This window comes from Sorghum bicolor, chromosome 8 (assembly GCF_000003195.3).
Source record: "Sorghum bicolor cultivar BTx623 chromosome 8, Sorghum_bicolor_NCBIv3, whole genome shotgun sequence".
Taxonomy (NCBI): domain Eukaryota; kingdom Viridiplantae; phylum Streptophyta; class Magnoliopsida; order Poales; family Poaceae; genus Sorghum; species Sorghum bicolor.
Window position 1 is genome coordinate 58,863,454 of NC_012877.2, and position 23,381 is coordinate 58,886,834.

Below are 23,381 nucleotides of genomic sequence, written 5' to 3' on the forward strand. Positions count from 1 at the left end.
TTAGACGAGTTATGTAATTAGTTTTTTTAAATTAGTATTCGAACACCGCTTCTAATATCTCATAAAACATCCAACGTGACATCCAAAAACTTTTTACTCACAAACTAAGGCCTGGTTTAGATGGCAATTTTTGGAGTTTTGAGTACTGTAGCACTTTTATTGTGTTTGGTAATTATTGTCTAATCATGGACTAGCTAGACTCAAAAAATTCGTCTAGCAAATTATATACAAATTATATAATTAATTATTTTTTATCTATATTTAATACTCTACACATGCGTCATAAGATTCACTGTGACGATGAATCTTAAAAATATTTGGGAACTAAATAAGGCCTAAAAAAACCTTAATTGCACACACACAAAAAAGATGAGAGATGACTCGCTGGTTGCTTGCTGGTGCTGCAGGCGTTGGAGTACGTACTCCACGCAGCAGCATGCACACAGCACATGCGGACGTCTGACGTCACCGGTCAGGCGGTCAGCGACGACCGCGGCGTCTGCCCCAGCCAGGAGTCGTCGGCGGGCCACTGCCACGTGACGTGAGCGGTGTCTGGGCCTGGGCTGTTACCGGGCCGAGGACACCAGCATCGTGAGTGAGTGAGCGCGTGACACTCACGTGCCGGCCCAATACCTTCTATTGCTCCTCCGACGCCATTCCATTCCATTCCGCCCAATATTGTTCACTGGGCCGTGACGAGCCCAGCACCCGCGCTACGTGGGCCAAGACCATTCATGGGCCCACATAAGCAGGCGCCCCCATTCTATTGGGCCTAACTCGGGAACCTAGGACCAAGCCCAACTCGCCAAGGCCCCCCGCCGGCCGCCGTCGTGTCGTCCTGTGGCTCCCCCCACGAGGACGACGAGGATCCGGCCCGTCCCTTTCGTAACGGACGGTCCAGATCCGTCCGAGCTGGCTCTCCCGACCGTACGATCCCATCGCCATCCACCGCACCGGTCGTCGCTCCACTCCCGCCGCCCGCGCGCCGCGCCCTCACTCCCAGTCCCAGTCCCTCCGCTCCGCCGCCGCCCCTGCCCCCGCGCCGTCGGAGCGTCGCATGACTGCCGCCGCCGTCGGCGCCGCGCTCCGCTCGCCGCCCGCCGCAGCTCCCTCCTCCCGCGCGCGCCTCGTGGCCGTGGGGGCCGCCGCCGCGCCCCGCTGCTGCTCCCCCAGGTGCGTGACGCAGCAAGGCCGCGTGCAGAGCGTGCTGCAGCAGCAACAGTATTTTATTTCAATAAATAAATATACAATTGTTAGAGAAATAATTCTTTTTTTTCCAAGAGAAAAATCGAACAAGCAATCGTCCGGCTCACTGGTCAACCTGCTCGCTGAACAGGTGAGGCGAGGTCAGTGGTGGATTCAGAAGGGGGGCGGAGGCTACCGGATTCGGCTGCTTCTTCCTCTTCCTCTTCCTCCTCGTGTTCCAGTTTTGACCGGGAGTGCCATGCATTTGGTTCTTTGCTTAAAGCGTGTCTATCTGCTGCGCCGTGCCGTGGCTGTGGCTGTGCCTGCAGGGAGGCGTTTGGGTGGTGGTGCTCGCGGTCGTTGCAGCTGCTGACGCGGAGGGGCCGGACGAGGAGGGCGGCGGCGGTGTACCCCAAGATGGCGCGGCCGCCGATCCTGTCCGTCGCGCTGCCGTCCGACACCGGCCGCGTGCTCAGCATCCAGTCCCACACCGTACAGGTCCGTCGCCGCTGCCCTGCCTCTGCCTCTGCCTGCCTGCCCCAATCCTGTCATCCATCTGTTAGCTGAGATCCTGCTTGCTCCCTCCCCTCGATGGCTCGATCATAGAGGAGCCCGGACTCCCGGGCTTGGCGCCTGCCCTGCCTCTATGGCTGTGCGCATTCGCACATGGATGTGGCCTTCCGGATTAGCATATGAATTGTGTTTTAGGTTCAGCAGAAAAGCAGTGGTTCTGTGGGCTGTACCATGTGGACTCTAGGCTAAGAACACAGCTCTATGGAGTCTGGATATGGGTTCCTGCATGTAGGTTTCAGTTTGGTCCTTGCAAGTGTTCCCCTGATGTGTTGATGCCATATATATATAAGATGCACCCATGCAAGCCGCGTGATCTCACATCGTTGTTGTGATTGTCGCCTACTAAACGGTGGCAGTTGCTGTGATTGTCGCCTACTAAACGGTGGCACAATCGCCCATGCATACGTCATCGGCATGACTGCCGCCTACTCAGTGGCAGCACAGTTGTTTGTGTCAGGGATCAGTGGTTATTACGTCTGTCTTTTAAATGACGGGCGATCACGAAATTGTGTCTCATTAGGGATTTGTTCAGAAAAAAAAATCTGGGTGGATTTTGTTTCAGAGTAGGAATCATTAAGCATTTTCATTTCCTTATTTGGTAGTATGCTCTTCTCAATCTGAGATTGCTCCAATTCAGGGGTATGTTGGCAACAAATCGGCTGTCTTTCCCCTGCAACTCCTTGGCTTTGATGTGGATCCAATAAACTCTGTACAGTTTTCTAATCATACAGGTAAAGGTATTATCGTACACGTACAGAGTCTCATGTGCAATTTGCTTGGGACACCTAAACAATTCCCGTTACGTGTTATCTCAGGATACCCAACATTTAGAGGTCAGGTTCTCGATGGCAAACAGCTCTGGGACCTTATTGAAGGACTGGAGGAAAATCAGTTGCTTCATTATACCCATTTATTAACAGGTGAAACTTTCATAACTTCTTCTAACTAGACCTGCACATCCTTCATGTCCAGGAAAGAGAAAGTTGATTAATTGTTTGATCACTGATGATATTTTGCCATGATAGCAACCAGAAATCAATGTTTTTTTTTTACTGCCAAAAATATGGTTCATCATGCACAAAGTGACATGCTGTTTATGGTTCTCAGGTTATATAGGCTCAGTTTCCTTTCTAGAGACTGTGCTACAAGTTGTTGACAAATTACGATCAGTCAATCCTGATCTTTTATATGGTAATCTTTTCTTACCTCTCGTTATCAGTATGCTTGCTTCTTTACTAAATTTAATTTAGCTGGGACAAGTTTGGTCATAGCTAGAGACTGACTAGACATGGTTAATTCTTGTTTGCTAATGCTGCAGTTTGCGACCCAGTTCTAGGTGACGAAGGAAAACTATACGTTCCTCAGGAGCTAATATCTGTTTATCAACAGAAGGTGATTTAACTCATATTCACCTTCTATGCTTTTCTCATACGATACCAAAATGTGGGGAATTTCTTGTCCTTGCGCCTTCTAGAATGGCAAGACTATTTTTATTACAATTACATGCTTTTTCACTATATGCAAACATGGGGCACTCACTGGTTCTATACTTCCCCTTTTGATCCTTCTGTAGACTAAACTGTTATTGATTTTATAAAACGCTATTTATACTATATCTCCTGTAGAACTGGCTATAGGCAGTTATGTGCCTTAGTTCCTTTTATTGAGAACTGAACTTGACTTATTAGTTCATTTTCTATTTGTTATTGTGCTTCGGAATGAAATACAAGGACAAGGTATCTCATTTGAAATTTGCTATTTGTGAGTTTTTGTTCTTGTGGCACACATCACGCGCATACTTCTATGCAGGCCCCATGCCATCCTAATTTAACCATTTTATCATCAAACCATCTGCAGGTTGTTCCAGTTGCTTCGATGCTTACACCTAACCAATTTGAAGTTGAACTACTTACTGGATTGAGGTAACCATGCTCTTCTTTTGAAAAGTGAAAAAAGGAATCTCCATACCATACTTATCACACTGCTAGATTGCATGCACCTTTTCCTCAATTGACTTATACATACAGGATCACCTCCGAACAAGATGGCTTGACAGCTTGTAATACCCTCCACAGTGCCGGACCACGGAAGGTTTGCCTCTTATCCCACTGATAAATCAACCGTGAAATGTGTTCAATGGGCTACGCTACGTACAATCACTCTTCTTTTGTTCCACGTGTCATCTTTGTAAAGGGCTGATAATGAAGTTGTGTATGCATATGTTTGGTTGCCATGATTTTCCAGGTGGTTATAACTAGTGCACTTATTGAAGGCAAGCTGCTCCTTATCGGAAGTCACAAAAAAACAGAGGTAAACTTTCAATAGAATCATGCGATTGACATCCATCTACATGCTACTGACAATGTACTTGAGTTTCAATGGAAATTTCATTTGTCCCACAAGGCTGTTCATCAAAATTATGTGGATACAAAAGTATCGAGGTTACCTAGACATCCATATTGCACTTATGAGCAGGATGCGAAGATACACGTACACACTGCCAACAGAAACTGTATACTTTGTTATCTTTAATAATAAAATATGATAACTAAAAAAAGTAGAACCTGTATACATCCAGGTCATCTGCTGAGATGTTTTTTTGGCTGGCTATGAACTACTTACCACTCGATGCAGTAGGATAGTGACCAACTAAGCTGCACTATAGAATAGTTATAAGATTGGCTTGTAAAATATAAGTCAAGCCTAGGTTCTGGTGATTACTTTTAGATGGATGCAGTGAACCATGGTGTAATTTGGTTCAAAACATTTTTTTTCGGTATGGTAATATTATATGTACACTGGAGATTTACTTTATCCTTTTCTTCAGGAACAACCGCCGGAACAATTTAAGATTGAGATACCAAAGATACCTGCATATTTCACGGTATATTCACATATCTCTATTCTTCGCTAGAAACTTCTAGATTGGAGTGTGGATAAGGAATATGATTGTTTAATTTATTGTAGACTGATTTGGTAGTTTCTTGTATTAATCTATTTAAACTGAGTAGTCATTGAGCATATGGAAGTTGAATGCATGTCACAAAAGGTAAGTACAAAATATAATTAGCACACAAAATGAGTGACAAGCTTCTAATGATAGTTATCTAGGGTATTATTGGCATTAAAATTGGTGCACTAAGGATGGTAGACACGAGGGAGGGAGGGCCAAGTGCACCACATTTGAGATGAACTGTTTCAGGTGTGCAATGAAAATGTGTGCTTGTGGAGTACAGTATCCCCTAATTATAGGAGTATGTTAGAGAAGTGGATTAACTGATTCTTAGTGAAGTGGTAGAGAAAAGAAGTAAATCCGGACCTGTTTCCTTAATATATTCTTCATTGGTGTTTATAGCTTTACTAGTTTATATAACTCATCACTTGTATAAATTAATGCGGACCTGGCTCCATAATGATATGCAGGGAACTGGAGATTTAATGACTGCTCTCCTACTAGGATGGAGTAATGTAAGTACTGGACACTGGAGAGCTTCATATCTTGCCATGGTTTTCTTGTTCCTAATACATGATTGCTTTGCTTGTAATTTACACAGAAATATCCTGATAACCTCGAGAAAGCGGCAGAACTGGCAGTTTCCAGTTTGCAGGTATCTCACCCATGCTGCTGTATACTATGATCTGAAATTTAACACTGTCTGCTTTGCCTTCTGTATGCTGAATTTAGGCAGCATGGTGTAGTAGCATTACTGATATTCGGTTACGTATTCAATGGGTTTTCCTGTTTAGTTTCTTATACAGCCTCCTGCTGACTTTCTGTTTCTGGCCTAGCCTTCTCATAGCACTCATTCAATAGTTTTGTTCAGGTGCTATTTAAACTCATGTACGTGTTTTTTTAATAAGACTTCCATGTTGTGTTTGTAAAATGTAAAAGTAAAAAACAAGTCAGTTTTGACCACTTTTAGATGTTTACGGCCTAGCAGACTGTTTGTGGCACTACTATTGTCAGTTATAGTTATTTGAAGTTTACTTATAATATTATTACGACTCCTGCAGGCACTTCTGAAAAGAACTGTGGAAGACTATAAGATGGCCGGCTTCGACCCATCGACCAGCAGCTTGGAGATCCGGCTGATCCAAAGCCAGGACGAGATCCGAAACCCATCCATTACATGCAAGGCTGTGAAGTATGGAAGCTGAATCCATAGTACACCCCTGACTAAGCTGCCAACAATAATGAGCCGTGCCTGGACCGCCCATAAGCGCCTGTACCTACTTCCATGACTCTTGGGCTTCAGTTTTGGGATACTGATTCTGTTACACCTTAGCTCTGAAATGAGAAACAATCAGATTTCTGGGAAGATGAATAATAGGTGCAGGCTGTGCGGTTGTTGCAGTCTGTGAGAATGCGGTGGTGGCCGTGACTGAGATTGTAAATGGTTGGTGCATCCTTTGCATGCAGAATGAATGAACAGCCGCATTGTTGTTGTTGCCATCGTTGTTGGTTGTTGTTTTGGCATTGGGGTTGTGGTGGTTAGTTGATGAACTCTGGGTCGGGGGCTTGTCTGTGGCATCTTGGTTGATCTTTTAGAACTTTCAGAACTTGCATGGTTGGTTCTTGGTTGGAAGCTACTGAGATATCCTGTATTCCTGTCCAGTGTCCAGTCCGGTTACAGTTACAACTACTGAGGTAGTGCTGTTACCTCTGTAGGAGTACTGCATAGCCATAGCCGGAACCGGAATCCTTTGCTGAAAGTAGCAGCAGACATGAGATATTGAGATGTCATATATAGAATATTGGAATTGATCATGTGCACTCTGCGGTCGACACGATCGTAGCTCTTTTTAAATTCCATTTTTTCACTTGGAATATATATTTTCTTTTTTTCTGCTTTTTCACTTGGAATATAGTTCCTTGGGATGGGGATCTCAGTCTCACCATCGTGGAGACAGCCTTTATTCATTCACACGAATGACGAACCAGCCTTTATTTATTCACAGGAACCCCAGAATAAATAACAGAGAAATCATATCAAAATTGCCAAGTATCGCCTCTCTGTCTGCCTCTCGGAGCAGACGGTCAAACAAGCCTTGCAGTTGCGGTGCTCTAGTGCAAGCAACACTAGGGAGTAGGAGGAGCACGCCATGACCATTGACCAGCAGCTAGTAGTAGTGCTCGACTCAATCACTCAAGGCATGCTTGCGACGCTAAGGCCTTGTTGAGGTCTTCCCAAAATATTTTATAAAATTTTTCACATTCCCTATCATATCGAATCTTGTGTCACATGCATGGAGCACTAAATATTGATAAAAAATAATTAATTATACAGTTTATCTATAATTTGTGAGACAAATCTTTTAAGTCTAATTAGTGTATGATTAGATAATACTTGTCAAATACAAACGAAAGTAATACTATTCATATTTTGCAAAATCTTTTGGAAGTAAACAAGGTCTGAGTTGTAAAATTTTTTATAAAATGGATATTGTAGTATTTTCGTTTATATTTAACAAATATTATTCAATCATAGACTAATCAGACTCAAAAGATTCGTCTCTCAAATTAAAGACAAACTATATAATTATAATTATTTTTTGTATCTATATTTAATGCTCCATGCATGTGCCGTGACATTTAATATGACGAAAATCTTAAAAAGTTTTGTAAATTTTTTAAAAAGTAAACAAGACCTAATTCAAATTAAATTCGAATGGCAACCAGTTTGGTTTTCACAAAATACCGTACTCCCTCTAAAAAATATGATTATAGGATCCGTGCCAGTTAAAGTAACTTGATTTTAACCAAATTTAGGCCTTGTTTAGTTCTTGAATTTTTTTGGATTTAGCTACTGTAGCACTTTCGTTTTTATTTGATAATTATTGTCTAATTATGGACTAACTAGGCTCAAAAGATTCGTCTCGTAAATTACAGGTAAACTGTGCAATTAGTTATTTTTTTTATTTATATTTAATGCTCCGTGTCGCAAAACTTGATGTGACGGGGAATCTTGAAAAATTTTGGAAACTAAATAAGGCCTTATAGTAAATAGTATTATATTTATATCTCCATATAAATTTATTATAAAAATATTTTATAACTAATAAAATTATACTAATTTCATGAATATTAATATTTCTTGTATAAAGCCTGTCATAGTTTAAACTGTTTAAATTCTTGGAAAATGAAAATTATATTATTTTGTGGATGGAGAGGGTATATTTATGCCCACAAGGAAAACACATCCTGATTCGAAATTTACCGATGTTCCTATTTTTACCGCGACGATGCTGATGTAACTTTTTACTGGAGGGTGTTGTCTTGTTTCTCTTGTTTATATTTGATAGTTATTGTTTAATTATAAACTAACTAAACTTAAATGTTCATCTCATAAATTATAGATAAATTATATAATTAGTTATTTTTTAATTTATATTTATTGTTTCAGATATGTGTTTTAAGATTTGATATAATAGAAAATCTTAAAAAAATGGAAATAAAACGTAAACCCAGTTCGTAACATGGGACTTTCTTCTTCTTTTTCTTTATCTGGCTCTATTTTTTCCAGAAAAGAAAAGAAATCCGACGGATTTCACATGTGTGCATTTCTTCAAACGTAGACGCGGCGTTACTAGAGGAGGTAGAATATAATAGCTTGGCTTTCATATAAGCATCAAACTGGCACAGATGTATAGGTAGAGATAGTGATGGGCCCAAATAACAAGAGTTGTAAGGAAAAATAGGAAATGGAAGGTGTCTTAGTGACAAATGCGAGACAACTTACTGTATAACTTGCTCTAATCACTTGCCTTATAGTCAAGCAACTAGCTCTATTAGAGCAAGGTCAATAATAGAGTCAAGTGCTTGACTATAAGCCAAATGATTAGAGCAAAGTTATACAGTAAGTTGTCTCATATACTTATCTTTAAAACACTTTCTTTCCTATTCATCCTCACAACACTTGCTATTTGGGTTCAGAACTACCTATGCATCTGTGCCCAGTTTAATGCTTGCATGAAGTATCATCTCTCTTCTATCTTCTCTTCACGTTATTATTAGCTTGGCTATATAACGCCTTGTTTAGATGCAAAAATTTTTTAAAGTTTGACACTGTAGCATTTTCGTTTGTATTTGACAAACATTGTACAATCATAGACTAACTAGGCTCAAAAGATTCGTCTCACGATTTACAGGTAAACTGTGCAATTAGTTATTTTTTTATTTATATTTAATGCTTCATGTATACGTTCAAAGATTCGATATAAGAGGGAAAATCTTGTTTGGAATTTTGGGTGCATCTAAACAACGCCTTAAGTCCATTATTATACCTGCGTGTACACATACAGTGTGATGACTGTGTGGCCGTACCTATATTTTTGAATTCACGGCTCCTGCTCCCTCTGCTTCTGCCCGTGCAGTCCAAGAACCTTTAATTTATTACGCGCACACCCGCGCACGCACCCCGACGGTCGCGGCCGCATCTCAGAGATGGGATCTAGTGACGCCTGGGCCCCACCACCCACCACCACCACTGGCGTCGACAGCTCAGCTGCTACACGCTCCAGCGTGAAGTGACGAGGGTGCCCCCAGCCCAGCAGCCCGTTGACGCACAGCACACACGCTGTCTGGATCCGGATCCTCTACGGGCAGGGGCGCCGCGTATACACTCCACGAATTTCCTTTTCTGCCCTTGGGTTGGCACGGATTTCCAAACAAACCCTCACTGATACGTATTTCTAAACAAATCGTAGGCTTGTTTACTTTAACCAAAAACCAAAAACTTTTTAAAATTCCTTTTCATCTGTAAATCTTGCGGCATATACATAGAACATTAAATATAGTCAAAAACAAAAACTAACTACACAATTTATCTGTAAATCGTTAGATGAATCTTTTGAGTCTAATTAGTTTATAATTGGACAATATTTGCCACAAACAAACAAAAGTATTACAGTATCCGAAAACTTTTTATTTTGACAACTAAACAAGACCTAAGCCAACGATCCATTTGCCTTATTGATTTTTTTAAAAAGAAAATATATTCATATCTCAACCTGCATGGACTAATGCATATAACTGCTTATTATTACAAACACATACAAAACGGTCCAAAGATAAATCTAGAGCGTAAAGTTTTAGAGTCTCACATCGGCTATCACATATGGATGTCACACTAAATAATCGGATAGTAATAATAAAACAAATTAAAAAAATCTTCGGTTGTCCGCAAGACAAAGTTATTAGAGCATCTCCAAAAGCTTTTCTAAATCTCACTCTCTAAATCATCATTTGAAAAATCACTTGCATAAAAATCGTTTTCTATATCTTTTCATTCTCCAATAGTTTTTCATTGTCCAACAGTTTACTGTACCACTATACTATTAAATTATAGATTAGTTAGGCTTAAAAAGATTCATCTCATAATAAAATAGTCACAATTTGTGTAATTAATTATTTAATAGTCTATATTTAATACTCTATATATGTGTTAGGAATAAATTTTAGTGGAATGAACTCCTCGGGAAACAAGACTTGTATTTATTTGTGTAAGTACGGAGTAAAGTCCTATTTGAGCAAGGTCAATAAGAGCAGGTACAATAATGGGCTTATAGCCAAGCTAATGCTGATGTGGAGGAGAGAAGAGAGGAGAGAGATGATAGCTTGGCTCTTAGTTAAGCACCAAGCTGGGCACGGATGCATAGGTAGTAGTGGGCCCAAAAAGCAAATGTTGTGAGAATAAAGAAGAAAGAGAATGTGTTTTAGAGACAAGTAGAAGACAACTTATTGTATAACTTGGCTCTAATTATTTAGCTTATAGCCAAGCACTTGGCTCTATTATTGACCTTGCTCTAATAGAGCCAAGTGCTTGGCTATAAGCCAAATAATTAGAGCCAAGTTATACAATAAGTTGTCTCCTACTTGTCTCTAAAACACATTCTCTTTTTTCTTTCTTCTCACAACATTTGCTTTTTGGGCCCACTACTACCTATGCATCCGTGCCCAGCTTGGTGCTTAACTAAGAGTCAAGCTATCATCTCTCTCCTCTCTTCTCTCCTCCACATCAGCATTAGCTTGGCTATAAGCCCATTATTGTATCTGCTCTTTGCTTAAACTTATTTACCGAATCTATCAATCATTAAACAGTGTTTGACAAGTGAACATTGTTTAAGCCGGTAAAGTGATCCTATACGCTACAGTACAGAGTGAGTATTAAACTGCAGGCCGGAGGGAATCAGGGAGGTGACATGCATGCCATGGCAATTGGCAAGCCGTTGCAGCAGAATCCTTTTGCAGTTTGCACCTTTCCATGGCGTCGTCTGCCCAGCCTTTTTCTCTTGGCCTTGTTTAGTTCATTCTGAAAACCAAAAAATTTTCAAGATTTCTCGTCACATCGAATTTTGTGTCACATGCATAAAATATTAAATATATACAAAAACAAAAACTTATTATACAGTTTAGCTGTAAATCACGAGACGAATATTTTGATCCTAGTTAGTCCATGATTAGATAATATTTATCACAAACAAACGAAAGTGCTATAGTACCGAAAACTTTTACATTTTCGAAACTAAACAAGGCCCTTGACGACCTCTTTTTCAGGCATGGCAATGGCATGGCCTGACCGCAAGAGACAGCAACACCACGCTGCCGCAACACGCCACACGCACACACAGACATGTCCTCACCCGTCGTCCTTTTTCCTCCTCTTCCTCCCTCCCCTTGTTGCCATTTCAACACTGCTGAATTTCTGCGAGCAAAGCAAGCAGCCATCCCTCTCATCACCACACTGATTGACTGACTAACCATAGAAAACTACTGAGACTACTGAGAGAGAAATTTCAGCTTACATCAGCTCTCAATCCTCTCATCCAGGCCAGGACCAAATCAGTGAGCCCCAACCAAAATCTCACTGGACAGCGACATCAGGGGCGAGAGATTTAATTTATGAGAGGCTGACAATGACATCCATCCAGCGAGAGTGTTTTTTGTTTGTCATGCTAATCCCCTCGTCTGCTCCTTTAAACGTGTGTCTGGGACCTGAATTTCCCTATCTCCATGAGTCAGCTCAGCTGGGGACCTGACTCACGAAAGCAAAGCCAACAAGCGGCAGAGTACAATACTGATTAATTGTGTTTGTTAGCAGGAGCCACTGACACGTCACCGTCATTATCGCCTCAGTCCGTGTTGCTTCGGCACATGGAAACCATGTGGTGGACTGACTGACATGGGACCATTCAACCACCATTTAGAGAAATCACATCAGCAACACACAAGAAAAGTCTGAATTCCAGGGTGGTGCTTGTGCTGGTGCTGGTGGTGAAGATAATCATTCATTCACTCATTCATGTAGCATGATTCATAATTAATACTGGTATTATACAGGTTGATTCATTGGAAATCCAGCTGGATATTACAATATACAAAATCAGGAAAAAAAAAAGAAGAGAAAAATATCACAAATAATAACCCTCTCAGTCTCAGCATGTGAATGAATGTCTCTCTCAGCTCATCCACTGACTGGCTGACCGACTGACTTAAACCTAGCTTCTGCTTCTGCTCTCAGACAAACTCAACTCTCTCCTCTTGTAGGTAGCCACTCTTTTGTACAGATTCTCCATGGCCTTGGGACAAAGAAATTTCTTGGTTGCATGGACGGACGGACGGACAAAAAACAATTTCCATCATCATCAAAAACCAAAAAGAAAAAGCATCATTGATTGATGAAACTACGACAGATTACCTAACTAATCCCAACCTCCCTCCCACCTAATCCAATCACTAAACCAATCCTCCTCCCAGAGACAAGAGGCAGGGACAGATGAGGAAATCTTGATTGATCCAAGAGGGGCATTCTTCTTCTTTGTTGTCCCTGCTCCTCCCTCTAATTTCTACCCAATTTCATTCCCTTCCCCAGCTAGTAGTAGTGCTCCCGAATTTACATGATGACGAGCCTGAACCTGAAACTTTATTTACATACAAAAAAGATCTGTGGTAAAATTACCTAAACTCATTATGATTGTGGGATGGATTGGTTGGTTTGGTGGAAGATGGATGGATGGGACGGATTTATATAAAGTAGTAGTTTTTAGGGGGGGGTTAAAATTTAGGACGAATTGATCCTCTCAATTTTCCCCTTCCCCTCTCCTCCAACCAAGCCAAGGATGGCTTTTTTTTTTGCGCCATGGATAGAGGGGGGAAGGAGGGGTCTCAGGGTTACTTGGGGTGTTGTATGTGCATCTAGGCCATGGCGGTGATGCCATGGCCGCGGCCACCGCGACTGCGGTCGAGGCAGTCAAAACCCTCGACGCGGACCGCGGCGGGCTGGAACGCGAACCGGGCGCGGGCGCACCCGCCGGCCCCGCCGCGCGGCGACATGGACGGCGCCGCCGCCACTGACGGGCGCGGGGTCGGCCGCTGGACGGCCACTGGGGCGGCGGCGGCCACCACCGGCAGTCCCGGCATGGGCATGGGCATGGGCATGGCCGGGCAGTCCATGCCGAACCGGCTGTCGTGGACCACCGGATTCGACGCTCGCCGCGGTGGCGAGCCGCAGAACAGCGGCGGCTGCGGGGACGCCGCCGACAGACCGCTCTCCTCTCCCTGCCAAGAACACGTTCCGACAGGAAAACGTCAGCGCCATGTCGAGGGAAGCAGTGCAAAAAAACACCTTTGAGGAGGAAATCCGTGGACGAGGAGGCGAAAGATCCCACCTTTGAGAGGAGGAGGTCGAGCAGATCCATGCCGGCGTCGGAGAACCCGCCGCTCTGGTGGCACCGGAGAGGCGCCACGGGGCGCCGCGGCTTGGGGCAGAAGAGAGGGCTCTTGGCGTCGCCGGCAGCGGCGGCGACCGGCGCCGCGACGGCTACGGGGCTCTTCATGGTGGCGGCGAAGTGACTCATGCTTTCTCGCTTTCTTTTTGTTTTTTTTCTGGTTAGTCGATTAGATCTAGAATTTATACAAACCCTGCAAGAACAAACACATCGCAAGAAATGGTTAGCTACGGTAGTTGAGTTGTCCACGAAGAAAAAAGATGAAATATTTCATAACAGGTGTGCAGATCTGAGGAGAAAACAGGACAGGGACAAGATTTTATGAGACCTATATGGTGAGGTAAAGCTTGGTGAAGGATTAGTGACAGTTTTCCTCGTAAAAATGAATCTTCAAACATATGGGTGCAAGAAAGCATGTTATTTTGACATGACACCAGTATAGAGAATGACCACTGGCCTTACCCAAAATAATAAACCACAAATCCTTCAGAGAGAAATTTGCAGCAAGGAACAGGCATGTTGCTAGCTAAGATGAACTGGTGCAGGAACAAATAAGAACAGATCTGAGCTATTCAGAAGGGATGGAAGACAGGAGGAGGGAGAGGGTGCCATGTTTGTTTACCTGAAGCTTTTGCCTCTGGATTTCTCTCCTCCTGCTCCTAGGATAGGGAGGAAGGCAGGCAGCCAGGAACTATTGTTACTCCTACCAAGAAAATAAAACAAAACAAGAAAAAATAAAGCTCAAGCTTTGAGTGGAGCTCCCTGTGCTGGATGAGGAGGAAGGAAGGGAATGGAGGGGAATGGGTGCCTTAAATAGCCCGAAAATGATGGGGCACCACAAACCCACACCAGAGGGAGGGAAGACAGCTTACCCGCAAGGGGACATTTTTTTATTGGTTTTTTTCTTTTTTATATATCATCACAACTGAAAAGGATGCTATTGGTATATCAGTATATGTAGTACAGAGAAGGGGTGGAATATGTATTTGAATTTTTTTTAATAATGTTGCATGTGGGAAACAGTTTGAGCAAAAGCAGGTGGGAGACAGGACAGGATGAAATAATTGATTTATTTTTTTCGGCCTGCACGGCAAAACATAGTGGCCATGATTGCTGAGCTTAGCGCCTGTTTAGATAACTTCAAATTCCAAAAAAGTTTATAAGATTTCTCGTCACATCAAATTTTTGAATATATATTTAAAATATTAAATATAGACAAAATAAATAATTATATAATTTATCTGTAAATCGTGAGACGATTCTTTTTAGTTTAGTTAGTCTATAATTAAACATTAATTACCAAATACAAATGATATCAAATATAAATAAAAATATTACAGTATATAAATTTAAAAAGTTTCTAGACCTAAATACATCCTTAACAAATTGGGTCCTTTTCATCTTGTGCCTGGTCATAGAGCCTTTTTGGTTTTTTTTTCAAACTTCTTTTTTTGTCTCACGATGGTATTTTGGAAGAATTTGGACCTTGTTTATTTCCACCCTAAAATTTAAAATTTTTCAAGATTCTGCGTTGCATCGAGTCTTTAGGCGCATGCATAAAGTATTAAATATAGACGAAAATAAAAATTAATTGCACAGTTTGGTCGAAATTTACAAGACGGATCTTTTGAGCCTAGTTAGTCTATTGTTAGACAATAATTATTATAAACAAACGAAAGTGCTACGGTGTCGCGAAATTTTTCAATTTAGAAACTAAACATGGCCTTGATGTACTCCAGCTCCACCTCTCTTTGAATTTTGGAAGAATTTGGTGTACTCCAGCCCCACCTCTCTTTGTTTCTTACGGCCTTGCTTAGTTTATCTTAAAATTTAAAAGCTTTTCAAGATTCGTAGTCACATTAAATCTTACCGGGGCACATGTATAGAATATTTACTATAATAACTAATTACATAATTTATCTGTAATTTGCGAGACGGATCTTCTGAATCTAGTTAGTCCATAATTGAATAATAATTACCAAATAAAAACGAAAGTGTACCCAAAAACTTTTATCTTCTCAGCTAAACAAGGCCGTGCAGTCTTCTGGAATTCAGGCTGGTGACCTGGTGCCAATGACGTTGATATTAGTCCATGTAAAGTAATTGTATCCTTATGTATTTGTAATGCATTTAAATTATTATTTTTTTGCTCTACTGTTCATTGTATTTTTCTTGATATAAATTGTATGTAGAAACCAGCTTATTGTTCCACGAACTAGTACAGGGAAATTACTTGCATGTATGTTATTGCAAAAAATTAGTATGGATGTAGTAGCAGACATAAGAGAGTTTGCCTACCAAAAACAAGCAGCTCATCGATCTGGTCCTACATTTCTTCAATTTTAGAAATGTCAAAATGCTACACACAAGATTAAACATGTTAAAAGAAGTGTTGCTTTATAACATGCTAAAAAGAAATGTTGTGGTTGGAGGAAAATATCTGTGCTCGAAACTCAAATATCCAGTCCATGCATCATAATTCAAATATGTAAGCAAGTTCGAATTTCCCATGAGAGTCTTCAAAATCAAAGAAAAAAACTGGCATGCATATTGCATACTTTCTCCATGATCAGAATATTATCAGAATTTCGTCCGGGTTTATTAGTTTCAATTTTCATTGCTACACGCATCTTGATATTGACATTTTAAGAAAATAAATGGCCAGTAAGAATAATAATTTCATGGAGCAAATCAAATCTCCGTACCTTATTGATCACGGTCCCTAAAACGGCATGTGCCAACTTATTGTGGTGCTTGTTTGTTATGCAATAACTGATTTTGGGTCTATCACGAAGCAATGAGTGGTTTTATAATAAAACGAGCACCTCTTTTTACGATAGAGATGCCAAAACATGGATAACCTTATAGTGGACGGCTGCACACTACAGTTTGGATTACCTTAAAATGCTCTATTTTACTTCCATATTATTATTATTATTATTATTATTATTATTATTATTATTATTATTATTATTATTATTATTATTATTATTATTATTATTATTATTATTATTATTATTATTATTATTATTATTATTATTATTATTATTATTATTATTATTATTCAATAGTGTACAGTAATATATTCACATTTATGTAAACTTTTGTGCAATGAGTCATAGTATACATGTAAACTTGTTGGGCTAGTACTATTTCCAACTTTAGCCAATAAAGTAATAGTTACCCTTCTAGTAATGGTGTAGTATGCTCCTTTAAGTGGGTTTTGCATTATTCCCATTTACCTCAATGTGTGTACAAAAGGTTTCTACTATTTGATGTGAAATGAGAACATTTGGTAGAACGACTTAACAAGTAAAGTGTATTTGTAAGTTACCGGCGTATCTATGTTGAGTTGACCAACAGTCAGTTTCACATAGAATGACGTTAATCATGGTCACACTTTTCCTTTGAGCCATGACTGTGAAAACAAATAAAGTAATATGACTTATATTACCCTTACATAATATATTATTGTATGATCGACCGAAGGGAGAAGATAGAGACACAAAGGTCATAGAGCCATCGAGCTTGAAATAAAGTATAGATTTAACGAGCCAGGAAGAAGTTTGGGCGAGTTAGGCACCTCAACCCCCCAACTCGTTAAGCAATTGGCATCGTTGACGTCACGACATGAATGGATGTTGTCATTACCAACTCATGTCCATTTGATGCTTTCTTTGGTGGTATATAAAGACGTCATGATAGATGGAACCACACTCTGGGTTTCACTTAATAGAGTGATTCGGTGTGCCATATATGGTGGTCGGCAGTACCCTCTATCTGCCACCTAATGAACCCGATGTGTTAGAATTATGTCGACTTAGCACGCGGGATGCTCTAACAAATTTAAACCTGCACAAGAGATTTTTTTTCTCGTCTTGACCCTGGGCATATCACCCCTCCCCCCCACCAACCCCCCCCACCAAAAAAAACTTTGATATGTCTCTAACGAGGCGTGCCTTTGCACGTGCTATTGGGGTTGTGGACACAAGCATCCAAAATTCAAACATAGGAGCTAGATGTGTTGCGACCCTAAACAAAGTGAAATCAAACCCATTTGAAAATTACAAAAAGCCTTAATCTAGTAGTTAACGATAATCTATCATTTTGTTAGCACGTAGGCCTCAATAGTCTAATACAAGTTTGACCACAAAAGGGAGGTGCTGCGATCGAGCCAAAGAGAGAATATCAAGCCATGTGTGAGCTGTCCGATCCCCCCAGAGGACCCATGAGATCGATCATATATATAATAATAACAATGATGCCGGCCGTTAGTGGACAATGAAGAGAATTTATATAAGCTATGTATATATGTATATATAATAAATAGACGAAAATGGCATCTTCCTACCGGGCTCGTCGTCGTCGTGGATGCGATCCAGCAACGGGTTAGTGAGTGAGTGAGTGAGTGTCTGTGTGATTGAGAGGGAAAGGGACCAAATTAACGTGCTAGTGGCCATGTGAGGCCATCAAGGACCGGCCTGTGGGGGCTCGTTGATTAATTAGCAACAAGCAGGATCTGTGGGAGATCATGGGCGAGCAATCAACGGCATCTCCTCGATCACGCATCCTACTCCTACGTTTATTATTATTAGTTAAACGGAAAGCGAGCCCGAGCCAGAGACAGTAGAGTAGTGGTTAAGCCTTTAATCACGCAGTGCTCTAATCAATTACAGTACTATGCTTTGTTTTAATTTTTTGTGTCAAAGGCTGCCGTTTGTCATCATCACGGTCCCTCTCACTCCCTCTCTCTCTCTCTCGGTCGAATTTTGGACTCTGAACGCATCTACCTGTTCTTGAGTCAGTGAGAGATTGGAGTGAGAACCCCAGTCATAAATACTATGCACACAGTACCAAAGAAAAGAAAAAAAAACCGGACAAATTATAGTGAATATAGGAATTTCACAAGAATCTCGTTTGACTTATAATCCATGATAGGAAGTACTATTAGCTGATTTAATGTAAGAGAAAAATATTACTAAATAGCTGACAGATTCGGCTGATAAGGTCAAGTGAACATGCTGAGTCTCAAATGGAATGCAATGGAACATGGATTAGACAAACATCTTCAATGCCTTAGTTTCATTCTATTGTTTTGTATACATTCAATTCTATGACTTGCATAGAGTTTGAAAACGAGCCATGAGATTCATATATAAGAAATTACGAGCTTGTTTGGTACAGCTCAACTTCACTAGTGAAGCTGTTTTTTTAAGAAAATAGCTTTATGAGCAACTTTATAGGTGAAGCTAATCTATTTTAGAAAAAGTGTTTGGTAAAATAGCTTCACCAACAACTTTATGCATAGATGAGAGAGAGAGAGAGAGAATGGGGAAGAGAGCTGCAATAAGCTAGTTTTTTCAGTTTCATCTTAACTCATGTCTTTGTGAGAGGAGAAGAAAAACGGTTTCACGCATGAAGCTATTTTAGAAATAAATATTTTGTAAAAAAAAACAGCTTACAATTGTTCATGAAGCTATTGTGAGTTGTACCAAACAAGCCCTACTTCTTTAGCATCATATTATAAAGCATTGACATGTCACTAGAAATGCTTAGCAACCTATTAAATATATATAAAACTCTGATAGCTCCCACCAAGTTGGTTTTGTGAGCTTTGATATGTAAAAGATGGCAGAAGCAACTTAGGCCTTGTTTAGTTCACACTGAAAACCAAAAAGTTTTCAAGATTCCCCGTCACATCGAATCTTGTGACGCATGCATGAAACATTAAATATAGATGAAAACAAAAACTAATTACACAGTTTAGCTGTAAATCACGATACGAATCTTTTGATCCTAGTTAGTCCATAATTGGATAATATTTGTCACAAACAAACGAAAGTGCTACAGTACCGAAAAGTTTTCATTTTTCGGAACTAAACAAGGCCTTACAAAAGAACATCATGTGAAAGCGGGACGAGATTATACAGAACCGCGCGCCTCTAAAAACCTAAACACTTTCTCTCTATCAATGGAAAACATACACTATCGATTGCCGGTCTATTGTAAAAAAGAAACAAACAAACGTAAATAGTTCACCAGGATTAGGAACCATAGCCGCCGTTAAACAAAGGAGAGATGGCCAGCTGTCAGAACCTGCCACATGTACAAGGACAGATGGCGAACCGTGGAACCTGCCACATGTACACGTTGACAAGAGCAGCTAGCTACGCCCTATACATATGTACACTCTCTCCGTCTCTGTATAGCATGAAGCTAAACTTTTATAGATTTTCGACATGTGTTATACAAATCATTACAAAATTTATATCCCATGGTATATTATTTATTATGGAAACATGTTTTGAGATTAAGGCCTTGTTTAGTTTCAAAAATTTTTCAAGATTACTCGGCACATCAAATCTTGCGGCACATACATCCAATGTGCATTAAATATATATGAAAACAAAAACTAATTACATAGTTTGTCTGTAAATCGCGAGACAAATCTTTTAAGTCTAGTTATTCTATAGTTGAACAATGTTTGTCAAATAAAAACGAAAATACTACGATGTCGAAATTCAAAAAAAAATTAAAAGCATAAAAAGAAAAGTTTGCACGGAGCAGGTATACGGCGTTATGCATGGCTGGTAGCTGTAGTAGGCGGCAGCAGATGGAGACGCGGTTTGCACGGAATAAAAGCGGCACGTGAGGTGCCGGCCCGCCGCGACGCACGGCGGCCTCTGGCCTTGCCCTTGCCGACCTCTCTCTCTCTCTCTCTGCCCTGCACGGTGGCTGCAGGCAGCACAGCAAAGGGATCGGATGCGATTGCCCATGGGGCATGTGAGAGAAATGGCCCAGCAATGGTGGGTGTGACAAGGAAGAGGAATCCACAGCGAACGGCGGCAGGTGAGGTGGTGGGCAACGCCTTCGTCGTGGTTGCTCTTGCTGGCTCATCGCCGTCGCCGGCCCGAAGTCCCGGACTGCCGGCGTTGATGGCGGGTACGGTGGTGGGGTTGCCCGCCGACCTGCCGTGCGGCTGTCGCCGCGCCTGGTGTTTATTACGCCATATGCCATGCTCTGCCATCATGGCCTCTGATAGTAGTGACAGCGATACTCATCCATCCGTCCGGCCATTGGTTGACACACACACACACGATACAGCAAGGAAACTGTTAGGTCTTGTTTAGTTCAAAAAAAAGTTGCAAAAAATTTCAGATTCTCCGTCACATTAAATTTTTAGACGCATACATAAAGTATTAAATATAAATGAAAATAAAAACTAATTACACAGTTTGATCAAAATTGACGAGACGAATCTTTTGAGCCTAGTTAGTCTATAATTGGACAATATTGTCCAATACAAACGAAAGTGCTACTATTCCTATTTTGCAAGATTTTTTGCAAGTAAACAAGGCGAACAACGTACTTTGGTAGCACAATTAAATAGCCATTGTTTGGTCGGAGGTGTTAAAATTTAATAGATACTGTAGCATTTTTGTCTTATTTGGAAATTAGTGTCCAATCAAGGACTGATTAGACTTAAAAGATTTGTCTCATATTCTTAATTTTGTAAATAGTCTATATATATTTAATACTCCATGCATGTGTCTAAACGTTTGATGTGACAGACGGTAAACTTTACCTAGAGCAACCAAATGAGGTAATTGGCGGTAAAGTTTACCGTACGTCACATCAAATGTTTGGACACATGCATAGAGTACTAAATGTAGACTATTTACAAAGCTAAAAACATGATTAGAGAGTAATTTGTGAGACGAATCTTTTGAGCCTAATTAATCTATGATTGGACACTAATTGCCAAATAAAACGAAAATGCTACCGTACTTGTTAAACTTTAACAACCTCAACCAAATACCCCTAACAGAATTAAAGATTAACGGTGCTTAAGATCTTGTAGCTAAGTCAAATAGCCATTACTAATAACAGACCTAAAGCATCATTAGACGACGATGGTGAAAATTTTGACACCATTGTAGCAATGGAACCTATGAAAAAGATACTGATGTGATAGCGGGCTAGGTAGCGCGGTTTTGTCTGAATGAGATAACATAATCATTTCTTAAGTTTCTTTTGTTGAAAGAGCAAACAAAATCATCGCTATGTCAGCGGGTTAACTGGACCTACTAAAGTGTTTCTTAACACCAAATGCGCAAAGTGAATAGACTATTTAATATTCTTAGTTTCAACAGTTTGAGTGGACGTTTCACCAGGATGTCATAACATTTATTAGAACGTCATGTCAGCAAAACTGCACTTTTTGCATTAAACGAAGAGGAGAGAGAAGGAAGGGCGTTGTTTACCACGCGGTGAAATAGGATGAAATCCCCACTGAAGACTAAATTGTTTCACCATCTTACATGTGATCCAATCATTTTGCATTAATTAAATGCTTTGCTCAGCCTAGGAAACGTCAAGGTGAAACTCATGCATTGTGGAGGTTGTTTCATTGTTCGTTTCATTGATGATCTGTCAACAGATTTGTTTTAGAAATAGTACATTGAAACGGGCCACTGAGACTGGCCTAAGAGTCATTCTTGAGAGGAAGCAGACGTGAAGTACTTCTAATGCAGTTTGAATAGATAGTGATAAGAAGCGGATTTTTTTTTATAGCTTCCAAATATAAATAGAGAAAGATTTTGATACAATCTTCACCAAATTCATGTGAATTTTTGGTAGTCACCCAAACATGGAAAAAATACACGCCAACCTAATAAAGACGTGCAGACCCTGATCTTCGACACTACTTAAACAGTTTTTTTGAACGAATAATGTTTTTCTCTCACAATAAATTAGCATAGGTTAAATTTCAATGAAATATTTTTTTAAACTAGAACAAAGTGCCAAAATAAAAAATACTACTCTCTTTGTAAAGGAAAAAGTAAAATTTTCAAAGAGCTTTTTTAAAAAAAATTAAAGGACATGATACCAAATAAATATAATATATGATTTTGTAATGTATTTCTATCAAAAGTTTTTTGAAGATATAAGTATTGATACCATTTATTTTTTTATGGAAGGAGGGGTAAATCAGTCTCTGTCTTACCAATGAATTCATATTTCAGAAGTCAGAACGACGGCTGCAGCTGCATGCAGTCCCGAGGCTCGCGCATCAAATCATGGCTTTATGATTTTCGAATAGAATAAGCGTGAATTTGTTTGTTTGTTTTTTCATGTACACCAGTCCACGTACTACACAGCAGGAATTAAAAATTCGGTGCGAAGCTTCGCGCACTGCTGCCTTCCCATCCCATGAAAGCTGCTGCTAAATTAAATTAAATAAATAATGTTTTTGAGCAACAATTAACTAAATAAACAAATAAACACTTAAAAATGTATAGAGACGAGAATTATTATAGCCGTGGGCCCTGACTTGGCGAAAGAATCGGCCCCGTAAAAGGCCTCGGGGCCCATATATATTACGGCCCATATTTCTCTGGGCCATCGGCGGAAAGCCCAACACGTGAAGCAGCTGGATCTCCACTTCTGCTGGACCGGAATCCGTGTGGGCCTGGAGTTGGAGTAGGCCTGATACGCGCCCGCTCAAAGGGGGCCTTAAATCGTGTGTGGGCTCAGTTCTTCGGTACTACTACTACTACTACACGTGGACACCACATTTATCACTTCCCTGCTCATGCAAGCTATAGCGGTGGTCCCAAAACTGGAGGATGCCGCAACGACTTTTTTGGTCTTTCACATGTCTCATCCAAAAATCATCCTCAGGCCTTGTTTAGTTCCCAAAAAATTTTGCAAAATTTTTCAGATTCCCCGTCACATCGAATCTTTAGACACATGCATAAAGTATTAAATATAGACAAAAATAAAAAATAATTGCACAGTTTGGTCGAAATTGACGAGACGAATCTTTTGAGCCTAGTTAGTCCATGATTGGACAATATTTGTCAAATACAAACGAAAAAGCTACAGTGTCGATT

At 40.5% G+C, this 23,381-nt stretch overlaps 2 protein-coding genes across 4 annotated transcripts; one reads left to right on the top strand and one right to left on the bottom strand.

Moving 5' to 3' along the window:
* LOC110429921 (pyridoxal kinase) lies at nucleotides 1,108-6,521 on the top strand. Of its 3 annotated transcripts, XM_021446683.1 has the most exons (14): nucleotides 1,116-1,173; nucleotides 1,337-1,346; nucleotides 1,515-1,683; nucleotides 2,396-2,489; nucleotides 2,574-2,678; nucleotides 2,866-2,949; nucleotides 3,077-3,150; nucleotides 3,616-3,680; nucleotides 3,786-3,849; nucleotides 4,003-4,068; nucleotides 4,586-4,642; nucleotides 5,182-5,226; nucleotides 5,313-5,366; nucleotides 5,773-6,521. In XM_021446683.1, the coding sequence occupies exons 3-14, from the start codon at nucleotides 1,603-1,605 to the stop codon at nucleotides 5,914-5,916; spliced, it is 933 nt and encodes a 310-aa protein (XP_021302358.1). In that variant the 5' UTR covers nucleotides 1,116-1,173; nucleotides 1,337-1,346; nucleotides 1,515-1,602; the 3' UTR covers nucleotides 5,917-6,521. The 3 variants fall into 3 exon arrangements, with proteins under 3 accessions (XP_021302357.1, XP_021302358.1, XP_021302359.1); XM_021446682.1 differs by lacking the exon at nucleotides 1,337-1,346 and having other exon boundaries at nucleotides 1,108-1,173; XM_021446684.1 differs by lacking the exons at nucleotides 1,116-1,173; nucleotides 1,337-1,346 and adding an exon at nucleotides 1,281-1,336.
* LOC8076644 (translation initiation factor IF-2) lies at nucleotides 12,033-14,286 on the bottom strand. Its single transcript, XM_002443448.2, has 3 exons — nucleotides 14,108-14,286; nucleotides 13,426-13,678; nucleotides 12,033-13,315 (listed from the first exon to the last, which is right to left on the bottom strand). Exons 2-3 carry the CDS (start codon nucleotides 13,612-13,614, stop codon nucleotides 12,953-12,955), a joined length of 552 nt encoding a protein of 183 aa, XP_002443493.1. The 5' UTR covers nucleotides 13,615-13,678; nucleotides 14,108-14,286; the 3' UTR covers nucleotides 12,033-12,952.

Excerpts from the sequence above, each read along its gene's own strand:
- LOC8076644 (XM_002443448.2), bottom strand. The coding sequence starts at position 13,614 with ATGAGTCACTTCGCCGCCACCATGAAGAGCCCCGTAGCCGTCGCGGCG. Across the intron at positions 13,316-13,425 it reads TCGACCTCCTCCTCTCAAAG|GGAGAGGAGAGCGGTCTGTC; the intron begins GTGGGATCTTTC and ends TGTTCTTGGCAG.
- LOC110429921 (XM_021446682.1), top strand. The coding sequence starts at position 1,603 with ATGGCGCGGCCGCCGATCCTGTCCGTCGCGCTGCCGTCCGACACCGGC. Across the intron at positions 2,490-2,573 it reads ACAGTTTTCTAATCATACAG|GATACCCAACATTTAGAGGT; the intron begins GTAAAGGTATTA and ends GTGTTATCTCAG. Across the intron at positions 4,643-5,181 it reads AGATACCTGCATATTTCACG|GGAACTGGAGATTTAATGAC; the intron begins GTATATTCACAT and ends AATGATATGCAG.